Source organism: Trachypithecus francoisi, unplaced genomic scaffold, assembly GCF_009764315.1.
Source record: "Trachypithecus francoisi isolate TF-2019V2 unplaced genomic scaffold, Tfra_2.0 Lachesis_group17, whole genome shotgun sequence".
In the NCBI taxonomy this organism is placed as follows: Eukaryota; Metazoa; Chordata; class Mammalia; order Primates; family Cercopithecidae; genus Trachypithecus; species Trachypithecus francoisi.
In genome coordinates, this window is record NW_022681462.1 from 82,156,801 (window position 1) to 82,171,229 (window position 14,429).

The 14,429-nt window shown below is 42.2% G+C and overlaps 1 protein-coding gene across 1 annotated transcript in view; it reads left to right on the forward strand.

Moving 5' to 3' along the window:
* The window catches only part of HADHA (hydroxyacyl-CoA dehydrogenase trifunctional multienzyme complex subunit alpha), a 60,413-nt gene that overhangs the window by 41,049 nt on the left and 4,935 nt on the right, over nt 1–14,429 (forward strand). Inside the window, exons 12-14 of the mRNA XM_033176332.1 lie at nt 5,527–5,661; nt 8,702–8,873; nt 12,208–12,294. Coding sequence (XP_033032223.1) covers nt 5,527–5,661; nt 8,702–8,873; nt 12,208–12,294 — 394 coding nt within the window. The remainder of the gene's footprint in view (nt 1–5,526; nt 5,662–8,701; nt 8,874–12,207; nt 12,295–14,429) is intronic.

Below are 14,429 nucleotides of genomic sequence, written 5' to 3' on the forward strand. Positions count from 1 at the left end.
TGGAAAGTCTGTCTGCCTCTTTCATGTGTATTGCCATAAGCTAGCCTTTTTCCGTATTATGCTGCCTAATAGCTCTTCAGAGTCTATGTTTAATGATGCCCCTAAATTTACCTTGTAGCTCTGTGGTTCTCAGTGTGGACAATTTTGCCCCCCAGGGGGACATTTGACAATGCCTGGGAACATTTTTGGTTGTCACAACTAGGGAGGGAGGGATGCTACTGGCATCTGTGGGTGGAGGCCAGGGATGCTGCTAACCATCCTGTAATGCACAGATAGTACCCAATATAAAGAAATATCCAGTTTGAAATGTCAGTAGTGCTGAGGCTGAGCTGTTCTATCTGAACTGCTGTGGGGGATTTCAGAGAAGCAGCTAATGATACTACCTTCTCCATCCTCTCATCTTTAATGAGATTACAAATATAAAATACAAAATAAAATGGATAAGAAGTCTGGGTGAAACAGGTAAGATTCTAACCAAGAGGGCTGATTTCCAGTTACAATCTGAAATACAACCTTAACTGCTTCTCTCAGACATTTAGTGACTGCTATCAATCCCATCTGAAGAGCCAATTGCACTTGTTCCACCTAACATTGATAGTACCTTGCATTTGATGAGCGGGGTAAATTACTTCCATGTTGCAGGAGAAAAATTACAGCCACTTAAACCTTTATCTCTTTACACATTCTACAAAAATCAGACAGATTAATAAGGAAAACAAAGCCACCCATTCCCTGTGCACAGCATAAATAGAAGGCAGAGAAGCATCCTGCAAAATTACAAAACCTAGACACACCGACTTCTACCCCTCCCCACCACATCCCTCCATGTACACAAAGAATGCTGTCAATTAAAGAAACTGCACTTTGCAACAGAAGACGGTGCTCTTAAATTAAGAAACCTAGTGTCTTAATTTATTATTAACTCCAGACTCCTCGTGCCTAAGCATTTATTGTTGTATGGCGATAGTATACATCTCCATGTAACCATAAAATACCCCTTGGAGAAGGTGGTATTGTGTAGTAAATACACAAAAAAGAAAGACAGCACCTACAAAAAGGCAATATAAGAAAAAAAGAGAAAATGAGAATCAGAATACTTAAGTTTATGAAAATTCTGTCCCCCAAAAAACCACAATGCAGAAGAAGACTATAACAGAACACTCCCAAACTTGATTTAAATGTTCTTGAATCAGCATTTGCAGAAGAGAAAAAAAGCCACCTTGAATCAAAAATTTTAAAACTCAGAACTTTAACGGACAGAAAAACAGGATAAATTAGGAGTTGACCTAACTTGGGAAAGATATTGAAGAAAAAGGTAGCATCATCTTAGAAATGAAGAATAAGCTTTAAGTACCCAAGGCAGAATATGTTAAACTGAAAATTGAATAATGAACATTGTAGATAGGGCGCCCCCTTCCTGCTTTCCCAGTTGTCAGTAATTCTTCTACTTTCATCTCTCTAGGCCACTTCCCCTTGCCTTGGATGAGAACTGGAATTCCTTATGGATTGTCTCTTTACAAATTAATCTTTCATATGAGTAATGCATTCTATCAGTTCTAATAAATGAAGAGCAGTACTTATGAAAAAAAAAATGCTGAGCTACAAATTAGTATACAGACAAGGTGCCATGTTATGCATTCTTCAAATCACAACATTTCTGTGTAACCAACCCTCAAAAGTTCATGTCACCCAGCAGTTGGCTTATAAAGCATCATGCACCATAGATGTTAGCCTGCTGGGTAATTACACAAGTGGGTCATTTTGGGGGTGCTGAAGATGTTTACCAGAAGGATTCCGTAGATTGTGAAGTGTGTTAATTTAACTCTACATTGTTGTAGACAAATATTAAACAACTATAAAGCCATCATGAAAATTCTGGTGTTAATGAAGCAGAGCATAACAGTTAAGAAATGAGTGATATTTTAGCTTTAAATATACAAAAAAATTTTAAATAACAAAAAAGCTTTAAACACAGTTTTAGATTTTACTATTATTGTTACAGCTAAAGTTAACATTCCAGCAAATGCCCTCCCACCAAACAAACAAACAAACAAAAAACAACCTAGCAAATAATGCATTCTTTTTCTCCTTTCAAAAAAACTATCATAAATAAGATTATAAGATACTGTTTTGTGTTTGTGGGATTTTTTTGGTTGAGGGAGGGGGGCGGGTTTGTTTTTTAGAGACAGTGTCTCATTCTGTCACGCAGGCTGGAGTGCAATGGCATAATCACAGCTCACCATAACTCCTGGGCTCAAGCAGTCTTCCCACCTCTGTCTCCTGTGTAGCTGAGACTGCAGGCGCACACCACCACACCCGGCTAATTTTCAAATAATTTGTAGAGATGAGTTCTTGCTAAGTTGCCCAGGCTAGTCTCAAAATCCTGGCCTCAAGCAGTCCTCCTGCCTCAGCCTCCCAAAGCACTAGGATTATAGGCATGGGCCACCAAGCCTGGCCTATACGATATGTTTTAACATAAAAGGAATCCTTCTGTATGGATTCTGTAGCTTGTACTTTTTACTCAGTGATATGACTTGGAGATGTAGATTGATACATATCAGGTCACTCCTTCATTTTAATCCCCTATTGATGAATTACTGGCTGTTACCAATTTTTCATTACAAACATTATTATACAGCTGTTCATCACAGCATGTCATCTTGTATTTAAGTGCATCTCTGTAAATTAGATAATGACAAGTAGAATTACTAGGTTATAGAGTATGCAGTTCTCAGTTCTAATAAAACCAAAGAACCCCCCAAAGTAGGACAAAGTGTACTTCCATCAACTGTGCATGAAAGAACCAATTTTTTGTACATCCTGACTGATATTTGGCCAGGTGCGGTGGCTCACGCCTGTAATCCCAGCACTTTGGGAGTCCTAGGTGGGTGGATCACCTGAGATCAGGAGTTTGAGACCAGCCTGGCCAACATGGTGAAACCCTATCTCTACTAAAACTACAAAAATTATCTGGGTGTGGTGGCAGGCACCTGTAATCCCAACTACTCGGGAGGCTGAGACAGGAGGATCGTTTGAACTGGGAGGCGGAGGTTGCAGTGAGCCGAGATCACACTGTTGCACTCCAACCTGGGCAGCAAGAGTGAAACTCCATCTTAAAAAAAAAAAATGCCAGTCTGATGTATCTCATTTTAATTTGCATCGCCCCAATTATTAGGGAAATTGAACATCTTTTTATTATTATTATTTTCCTAATAGAGATGAGGTCTCACTGTGTTGCCCAGGCTGATTTCGAACTCCTGAGCTCAAGCGATCCTCCCTCCTAGGCCTCCTAAAGTGTTAGGATTACAGGCATGAGCTACCATGTCTGGCTGAAATTGAGCATCTTTATTGACAATTTGTTTTGTTCTTTTATGAATTGCTTTATATCCCTTGCCCATTTTATTTGGTTGTCTTTTTAAATTGATATATGCATGTTCTATTTTTCCAGCAGTATCCTTTGTCTGCTATATATGTCACAAATTCTTCCCATTCTATGGTTGTCTTAATTTTGTGGGGTCATTTGTCAAACGGAATTTTTTTTTTTTTTTTTTTTAGATGGAATTTCGCTTTGTCACCCAGGCTGGAATGCAGTGGTGCAATCTCAGCTCACTGCAACCTCTGCCTCCCAGGTTCAAGCGATTCTCCTGCCTCAGCCTCTTGAGTAGCTGGGATTACAGGTGCGCACCACCACACCCAGCTAATTTTTTTATTTTTGTGTTTTGGTGAGGTTGGTCTTGAACTCCTGACCTTGTGGTCTGCCTTCCTCGGCCTCCCAAATTGCTGGGAATGCAGGTGTAAGCGACTGTGCCTGGCCAAAACAGAAATTTTAATTTTGATGTAGCAAATGTATCAATCTTTTTTTTTCAGTCCCTATTTTTTGTTTCTCTACTGTATTTTCTCATTGTCCCGCAATTACTTCTCACTCACCATGTAAATATTTGTACTATTACAAAGCTGCATTTAGAAGATGCTCCTAGGACTTGAAGTTAGATTTCCTTTTCAGGACTTTAGTATGATTTTTAAACATTATAATCAGAATGGTTAGGAATGAAACTTTATCCTTCATTACAACTGTAATTTGAATAACAATGCTATAAACTTGGGCTTCTTTTATGAAGAGATTCTTTAAAAATTTTTCTTATTTACTGTGTGAATATGGCAAATTATTCCAGAACTATAGGGAACTAAAATGAATAAGCAGATATGATCTCTGGTCCTCAAAAGGCTTCGAATTTAATTGAGGAGACAAATAATGGACACAAAGCCATTCCAGAATACTATGGGGTAAATCAAGTGGTCCTGAGAAGTTCTAGAGGAATTCAGGGGCAAAAAAAGGTAGCAATGTGCATATGTGGAGGTGTTTAAGGAAGGGGTAAGGTCTGGAAGCAAAGAGACTGTGGAGGAGACTTTGAACTCATCCAGACAAGGAGTGATAAAGGCACAGATTTTGGGGGAAATGAAAGATTACAGGATGGCTCACACCTGTAATCCCAGCTCTTTGGGAGGCTCATGTGGGAGGATCATTTGAGACCAGGCCAGGAGTTCGAGACCAGCCTGGGCATCATAGTGAGACCCTATCTCTACAAAAAAATTTAAAAATTAGCCAGGAGTGGTGATACACACCTTTAGTCTGAGCTACTCAGGAGACTGAGGCAGAAGGATCACTTGTACCCAGGAGTTCAAGGCTGCAGTGAGCCTAGGATTGTACCACTGTACTCCAGCCTGGGTGAGGGAGCAAAACCATGTCTCTCAAAAAAAGAAAGAAAGATGACTGGCCGGGCGCAGTGGCTCAAGTCTGTAATCCCAGCACTTTGGGAGGCCGAGATGGGCGGATCACGAGGTCAGGAGATTGAGACCATCCTGGCTAACATGGTGAAACCCCATCTCTACTACAAAATACAAAAAACTAGCCGGGTGAGGTGGCGGGCGCCTGTAGTCCCAGCTGCTTGGGAGGCTGAGGCAGGAGAATGGCGTAAACCTGGGAGGCGGAGCTTGCAGTGAGCTGAGATCCGGCCACTGCACTCCAGCCTGGGCGGTAGAGCGAGACTCCGTCTCAAAAAAAAAAAAAAAAAGAAAGAAAGATGACTGGCAGATAGTCAAAATCACTAACAAATAAGTTGTTCAATAAGAAAAGAGGTTGGTCTTTTGGGGCATATCACTGCAAGTTGGGTTTTGTTCGAAAAAAAATATTCATGTTGACTTAAACATAAACTGGTTGTTTTGTTTTCAGTGATTCCGAAGCATGATTGAAGATTAGTATAATTCTATCTTGGGTAGACCAGTTCTTTTAGACCTGGTGGGTTTTTGCACTTAACTTTTAAAATCAATCATTTAGACTTGGTGGGTTTTTGCACTTTTAAAATCAATCATTTATTAAAGCTGTGTTTTTAATAAATAAAAATTATTTGAAACACCTTGTAGTTGTGCCTGCATTAGTTGATTTATTGAATAACTTAGGCAATCTTCCACTGTTACTGAAATGATTGAGATCAGTTTGCCGAAAGTCATTTCGTCCTTTCCTTGCAGGCATCTGGCTATTCTTGGTGCAGGGCTGATGGGAGCAGGCATCGCCCAAGTCTCCGTAGATAAGGGGCTAAAGACTATACTTAAAGATGCCACCCTCACTGGGCTAGACCGAGGACAGCAACAAGTGTTCAAAGGGTAAGCCTGCTCTCTCTTTGCAAGAGTTAGAATGTCCATTTTTTCTTGGTGGTTGTTTTTTGTGTTGGCTTGGTGGGTTTTTTGTTTGTTTTTGTCATCACGGATTCCTTTTTCCTGAACATAGTAAGTTCTAGATATTCCATAGTGAAGCCAAGTTTCTTCTGATTTTTAGAAATGCCAGTTCCTTCTTTGACTTCGTTTTGTTACAGATATTATAGACAATTAACATCTTTGGAGTCTGTAATCTTTGAATACAGAAGGGAAAATCTTATCTAGTAGATACTTGTGAATGCCATTTTACACTTTAATATCAGGCCTGCGGATTTTGATACAGTTTGCATGTAATTGCTCTATTGTTAAGGATTATTGAAACGGCATGACTGTCTCTGTTGAGAAGACTGAGGGAGGTTAGGATGTAAGGAAATGGGCGATAATTGCAGGGGCAAGGCAGGGCCGGGATCAGGACTCTTGAGCCTTGTATTTCCTGACTGGCATTACAGAGAGAAGCCGTAAACTGATTCCTCCACAGTGTCTGTGGCTTTACAGACTATCTCCATCTTACCTCTGAATTAATAAAGGGGGAATATTATTCCCCCTCCTCACCTCCTGCCTCTGTCACCACCACACACATACTGCCTGTTTTCCAGAGGGAAAGATGGAGCAGCAGCTTGGCCAAATGGGGGTTTGGTTTGATCAGTTTTTCTGCTCACATTTAATGGACAAGGTGGCTGCACTTAAACCATCCTGCATGTGAGTTTTAGCTGAGTGAGCTTTTTTGTTTCTTAAATGGATTAGATAGCTTAAGCATGTTGTTATCCCTTTTCTGCAGAGAAACTCACATATTGCTGCCATAATGCTAACCAGGATCTGCCAGGTTTCATCATGTTGGCAAATCATTGTAAGATAACAAGTTGTAGTAGAAGATTCTGACCGAAAAAATGGCATGTGCTAGATAGCAGCAGTGCCCTAAAACTAGCATGCAAGCATCCCAAACAGCATGCCATACCATCACCAAAGTAAGAAATTGTTGCTCTAAAATAGTTTCCTCCCCCAATCTCTCTTGAATAGTGTCCTGGGTTCCCCTTTTTGTCTTAGAAACATCAGGTTCTGGTGGGTGCTGCTCACCACACGGCTGACTTGGGATGTAATAGTTCCTGTTCTCTCTTGGGAATAGTTTAATCGGGCATTAGAATTAGAGCAAGTAACAATGTTTTGAATGCTGACAAGTATCTTGTTTGCTGACTGCTGTCCTGATTGTCAAAAACAAAAGGTTTGGGCCGATACTTTTAAAACCTTATTTGATGTTTTTGTTTCTTTTCAGACAAGAGTTTCACTTTGTTGCCCAGGCTGGAGCACAATGGTGCGATCTTGGCTCACTACAACCTCTGCCTCCCAGGTTCAAGCAATTCTCCTGCCTCAGCCTCACAAATAGCTGAGACTACAGGCATGCGCCACCACGCACAGCTGAATTTTTTTTTTTTTTTTTTTGAGACAGAGCCTCACTCTGTCGCCCAGGCTGGAGTGCAGTGGCCGGATCTCAGCTCACTGCAAGCTCCGCCTCCCGGGTTTACACCATTCTCCTGCCTCAGCCTCCCGAGTAGCTGAGACTACAGGTGACCCGCCACCGCGCCCGGCTAGTTTTTTGTATTTTGTAGTAGAGATGGGGTTTCACCGTGTTAGCCAGGATGGTCTCGATCTCCTGACCTCGTGATCCGCCCGTCTCGGCCTCCCAAAGTGCTGGGATTACAGGCTTGAGCCACCGCGCCTGGCCTGGTTTTTGTTTTTCTTGTAGAGATGGGATTTCACCATGTTGGCCAGGCTGGTCTTGAACTCCTGGCCTCAAGTGATCCACCTGCTGCAGCCTCCCACAGTGCTGGGATTACAGATGTGAGCCACTATGCCCGGCCCTTAAGACTTTATTTGAATAATTTGTATTTATCTTGTGGCCTTAATTTTTCTTTTGGTTAAAGAAATTAGTGAATGGGGTTTAGCTTCATTCTTCATTTAGAGGAAAACTCTAGGTGATTCATTCTGAAAGTGTGGTCAGATGGAATCTAAGAGAGCCTACTTCCCTTGGCAACGAAAAATAATCAGTTAAATGTCTTAATAACAGGAATCCTTTTCTGCTCCCTGTGGGAAAAAAGAAACCTTGAGATAATATTTTATGTAATCAGTGCAATGTGCTACTAGGTAATGAGTGGGAAGTAGATGGAGAATATAGGAAATAATGCTTGGCCTCTGTTCTTTAGAAGATTACAACTACAGACCGGGCGTGGTGGCTCACGCCTGTAATCCCAACACTTTGGGAAGCCGAGGCAGATGGATCATGAGGTCAGGAGTTCAAGACCAGCCTGGCCAAGATGGTGAAACCCCATCTCGACTGAAAAAAAACAAAATTAGGCACGGTGGTCGGCGCCTGTAATCCCAGCTACTCAGAAGACTGAGGCAGAGAATTGCTTGAACCCGGGAGACGGAGGCTGCAGTGAGCCGAGATCGTGCCACTGCACTCCAGTCTGGGCAACAAAGCGAGAGTCTGTCTCAAAAAAAAAAAAAAAAAAAGAAGAAGAAGATTACAACTACAGAATAACATAAAATTATATATTTGCGATAAGCAAATATAAAACCATGTGGTCTCAGACACACTTTGGCTGCTTCCTCTGTCATAGGTAGAGAATCACCAGAACTGCTCTTTTGTTTTGCCATTCTAGTATTCACGTTATTTACTCCTCCTGGCAAATTTAACTGGTTTAAGAGTGATTTAGTTTATGTAAGTTGGGCATTTGGAGGCATTCTATGGTAGAAAGAATGTGTACTTGGGAGTTAACAGGTCTGAATTCTAGCACCCTCCCTTATCAAGCTATTTGACCATAGGTCCCTCTGAGACTCTTTAAACAACTTGAAAGTCTCCCTCAGAATAGGAGTAACAGAACAACTACCTCACAGAGTTGGTGAAAGACACATGTGTGCTCTGGCCCATGGACACTCAAGTAAACATTAGTTTCCTTTTCTTCCCATCTAACGAGGAATGTGTTTTTTCTAGATTGAATGACAAAGTGAAGAAAAAAGCTCTAACATCATTTGAAAGGGATTCCATCTTCAGCAACTTGACTGGGCAGCTTGATTACCAAGGTTTTGAAAAGGCCGACATGGTGATTGAAGCTGTGTTTGAGGACCTTAGTCTTAAGCACAGAGTGCTAAAGGAAGTAGAAGCGGTAAGCAAGGGGCTGTTGTACTTGAATCCTAGTGTAGTGAACAGAAAAGAGATTTTTTTTTAAAGGAGCTATAGGAAACCCGTGGTTGCTTTTAAAAAAGGACTATTCAAAGGCTGGGCATGGTGGCTCACACCTGTAATCCCAGCAGTTTGGGAGGCTGAGGCGGGCGGATCACGAGGTCAGGAGTTTGAGACCAGACTGGCCAATATAGTGAAACCCCATCTTTACTACAAAATACAAAATTAGCCGGGCATGGTGGCAGGCGCCTGTAGTCCCAGCTATTCGGGAGGCTGAAGCAGGAGAATCGCTGGAACCTGGGAGGCGGAGGTTGCAGTGAGCCGAGATCACGCCACTGCACTCCAGCCTGGGTGACAGAGCGAGACTCCATCTCCAAAAAAGAAAGGACTTTTCATTATCAAACGTTAAGTTTTTATGTGTGCTCATGCACACTGCATATGTTATAATAAGGTCAAATCTAAATCTTAAAGGAAGAAAATTAGGGTTCGTTCACTTTATTCATGTAGGAACTCTGTCACCCAAACATACAGATAACCTCACAAAGTATAGCCAGATGCTTTAAGATTTTTTGGTTAGCCAAAAGCCATAACCAAACCTCTTCAGGTCTAAGTCTGCAAAGGAAATAGGGGAGGACAGTTCCTCCAAATGCTTGTTCTGTGGAAATGCTGCCTTGGCCCAGCTCCCAAATGTTCTCCATAGCCACTTCTTGAGATGGGCTGACATGAACAAAACAAGTACTTGAAGTGGGGAGTAGGAAGAGTGAGCTCCGAGGAGTAATAGCACTAATTCAGGTATAAGGTCCAAGGCCTAAGCTAGTCTACAGTTGGATAAACAGAATGTGGGTTACCGAAAGGTGAACATGAAATGATTCTGACTTGGCAACATGCTGGATATAATGAGCAGTGAACTCATTACAAAAGATAAGAGTACCACAAAGCAAGACTCTGTCTCAAAATAAATAAACAAATAGTATCTTCTTTTATTGCCCATAGAGCTCACAAAACCCATTCCTTGGACATTCTTCCACAGGCATTATCTCTAGACCACCCCCTGTTTCGGTTGTCTTCTCTAGTATCTTCCTCATGTCTCGGTGTTCTACTGCTGTGTTTACAACTATCTTTTCACAATTCTGCAATCTGGGCAGGGCTCTGAGAGACAGTGGTGCTTATGTCCACTGATTTCAAGGCTGGGGTCACTCCTGGGCTGCATTCCGCAGGAAGCTCGACTGAGGCACCTCACTGCTTCCCCCACGTCTCTCATGGCCTGTCCTCACTTAGTCATCTCACCAGAACTTCTTTGTAGTGTGGCTGCAGGCTTCCAAAAGTACAAAAGCAGAAGCTACTGAGCTTCCTAAATTTATTGTCAGGAAGAAAAGAAGATAAATAATTTTAAAAATTTAAAAAGAGGCTACCAGGCCTCACAGGGCTAGGTAGGCCTGGAACTGGCAGGGTAACTTCTGCTGCATTCTGTTGATAAAAACAAGTCACAAGACCAGCCCAGATTCAAGGAGAAGGGAAACAGACTCTACTTCTAGCTGGGAGAGAAGACATACATGTCCAAGGAAGGGAAGAATGTTTGCCAGCCAGCTTTGGAGACATTAGCTTGCTCTTCAGAAAGGATTTCACCACCAGCATTAGACACTATATTACTAAGAAAGTAATCTGACACTATGTAAGCTTTCTGACAGTCATGCTGTACTGTCAATTCATTCCACTTTTTTTTTTAGAGACAGGGTCTCAATCTGTCACCCAGGCTGCAGTGCAGTGGCACGATCACAGCTCACTGTAACCTTAAGCTCCTGGGCTCAAGTGAGCCTCTCTCTTTAGCCTCCTGAGTAACTAAGACTATGGGTATGTGCCACCATGCTTGGCTAATTTTTTAAAGTTATTTTTTGTAAGGCCGGGCGCTCTGGCTCACACCTGTAATCCCAGCACTTTGGGAGGCCGAGGCGGGTGGATCACGAGATCAGGAGTTCAAGACGAGCCTGGCTAAGATGATGAAACCCTGTCTCTACTAAAAACTACAAAAAAAATTAGTCAGGCGCAGTGGCAGGTGCCTGTAATTCTAGCTGCTTGGGAGACTGAGGCAGGAGAATTGCTTGAACCTGGGCGGCAAAGCTTGCAGTGAGCTGAGATCACGCCACTGCACTCCAGCCTGGGCGAAAAAGCGAGACTGTCTCAAAAAAAAAAAAAAAAAAGTTATTTGTTGCAGATACAAGGTCTCACTATGATGCCGAGGTTGGTCTTGAACTCCTGGCCTCAAGCAATCCTCCATCCTTGGCCTCCTGAAGTATTGGAATTATAATTGTTTAGCCACCGTGCCCACCCTCCACTCTTGATTAACTAAAATCATGGGATCTTTACCGCAAATACTGCCAAGCCAGGTCTTGTCCTTCAAGTACCCATACAGTTCTTTCCTTTTTTTTTTTTTTTAATCTTAATGCAGTACTTTTATTGCATTATAATCTTATTTTGTACTCAGCTTTTCAGTGTGTTGAATGTGTCTTCCTCCTTGATTCTCTTCTCTGTTAGGATTCTGCCTGTTCCAGGTTTGCACACGTTTGACAGGTGTCCCTTTCACGTTTTTCATCCAGCCATCTGAATAAAAACATGAATAACTGGGAGGCGGAGGTTGCAGTGAGCCTAGACTGCACCACTACACTCCAGCCTGGGCAACGGAGCGAGACTGTCTTAATTAATAAATAAATAAATAAATACAAACATGAATAAGTTGGGATCGTGGCTAGAATGCTGAGACAATCTGCATTAGAGACTATTCTCCAGGTTGATGAAGCTAATAGTTAATAGTATTTGTGTCCTGTAGCTGTACTTACAGTGGTATGCCGTTTTTTAGTAACACACTGTATAAAATGACACAAGCATGCACATTTTGGTTTGTTCTTATAAAAGTGAAGTGGGGGAGTGTTTCATAAGCTTCCAGACTCCAGGGCAGATCCAAACAAAAGAGGAGTTGACGCCCATGCTGGGTGTTGAATGAATTCAAGGCCGTCTTTTCAGTGTTCTAAGTTGTTTTATTGACCCAACTGCTGAGATGTAGTCTCCAGGTCAGGATAAGGTGACCTCATGATGGGTCACAACTAGAAGAAGGCAGAATGGGAAAAGGAACAAGGTCAACATCTTCCCCAACACAAAAGCCCCTAGGTGATCCGTCAATGTCTGGGTGAGTGACATCTACTGTCTGAGCATTTGGGGGTGAGAGAGTGGGCTGAGCCCAGGTGTCACTCATTAGCTTTGCCATGGCCTCTAATCATCTCCCAGGCCTACCTGACACATTGTTAAATGCTTTTCCCCTGCAGGTGATTCCAGATCACTGTATCTTTGCCAGTAACACATCTGCTCTCCCAATCAGTGAAATTGCTGCTGTCAGCAAAAGACCTGAGAAGGTAAACTCGGAACAGAGAAAAACCCTGAGATATTTTATTGCTTCAGATTCACTGATAAAGGCTTAGAGCTTGAGTACAGAAGAGGCAGGTCTGGATTACGAAGTGGATGCGGGTGGTTCCCAAACACTGAACACATAAATGCTAATACCATGACTAGTGTGAGATGCAGGAATAAATAACGTACAACAAAAAATAACCTTTTCAAGGATCCCAAATGGGCATTATTTTTCAGGTTCAGGATATAAAGCCTACCTGTATCCTACAGTTAGGCACTGAGGGATAGGCCTTAAGAAAGGATGCTCCAAAATATCAGTTTGGCTACAGAGCAGAGTCAGTGACTATTTAGAACAGGTTTGGTTCCAACTCCAGGGAATGGCAGGAATGGTGGGATGTGTCTGCCTGTGGGTTTGCTTACACCTTCTACCCCAGGACATGAAAGGGCTGGGTTATATAGAAGCACTTTCTGTGAGTATTTGGAATGATGCCCAGAAGTTTATTTTTGCTCTCAACTAGAGTAATTAAGGGGAAGTGAAATCATTCAAAGAGAAGTTAAACAACTCACTTCTCTAGGGGATACCAGTTAGCCTCCGCTAACCAGAGCCAGCCGAAGGTAGGCAGGAATTATAAAAGAACTTTAAGCAGCTGAAAGTGTTAATATAAATTCTATGTACTGAAAACACAAAAGCCTATTTATTCCTACTCTCCTAGCTTGCTAATGCAGGGTAATCTAGTTTCCTGGCACATAGCAGATTAGAAGTGATGTGGGGACCTGACAGAGGCAGGCTCAGTGATGGCAGGATAAAGGTCATAGGGAGAAGTGGCAGCGGATAGTCTACAGATGGACAGTCTGATCATGTCATATCACTCAAAACATCTGTGTGGCATCTAAAATCAGTACAGGCGATGCCGTTGCTGTTCATTTGATGCTAACCTCTCCCCACCATCGGAGCAGAACAAGCATTGCACTTCGCAGCTCTGGCCTCCAAGGATCTAGGATAGCTTTTCTCACCTGCTTGCCTTATGTCATTCATTTAAAAGTAAGGCCAAAAAGGCAAAATAGGGTGACCAACCATCTTGGTTTGCCTGGGACCAAGGGACACAGGATCCTCAGTGCCACAGTTGGGAAATCCCCAGCCATCCAGGATGCATTGGTCATCTTTGGCACAACTTTCTGAGTGATGTAAATGTATTTTGCTTGGGGTAGTGATTATATGGATGTATATACAGTTGTCAGAACTCATCGATGTGAACACTTTTAAGATCTGTGCATTTTATTATATAGAAATTCTATGTCAATAAAGGCTAATTCTTTTGCTCAGGAGTACTGAGTCTGAATCAGGTCCTAAGTATTTCAGACGTAACTAAAAGAACACTGTAGGGGTTAGAAACAACTTTTGGATTGATAAGTTTATATAACATTTAATTGATCTGTGTATTACGTAATGGCATTGGAGACAGACAGACCTGTAATGGAATCCCACCCCGTCATATGCTGACTGACTCTGAACTGCCAACCTCTTGATACCTTTTTTCCTCATCTAGATAATTAGGCTGACCAGTTCACAGGGTTGTAATGGATTAAATGTAAGGAATAAGTGGTAAATGTATTGAACAGCAGGTAGATAATGAGCAGCCAAAAATTATAGATATGACTTGTACCTTATAGCTCAAGTGAGAGGGAGAAAGCAAAACTATAAGTAAATGAATTAGACTTCTTTCACCACAGTTCTGTTGTGAAGACGGTGTAACTGTTAGCTCAATGAGGGGGTTCTCTGAAACTTTAGCACGCATCAGAATCACCAAGAGGGATTATTAAAACAAATCTGGGCCCCACCCATGGAGTTTCTGATTCAGGAGGGCTGGGCTACACCTGAGAATGTGCACAGGTGACGCTCCCAGGTGACGACAGTGCTTGTTGGGCCCGGGTGCTACACGTGGAGAACTGCTGGTTTAATGAGTCTTAAATGCATCTGATTGTTGAGGAGTGTTAGTTAAATCTAGTATCCTGGTGGTGAGACCCATCTGTGTAAAATGCAAATGTATCTCTGACAGCCCAACACATTAATTCTTCTGCCTGCCCCGCCCCCTCCCCAAAAAATGGATCCTCTTATCTAACCCATCAGTATCATTAATAT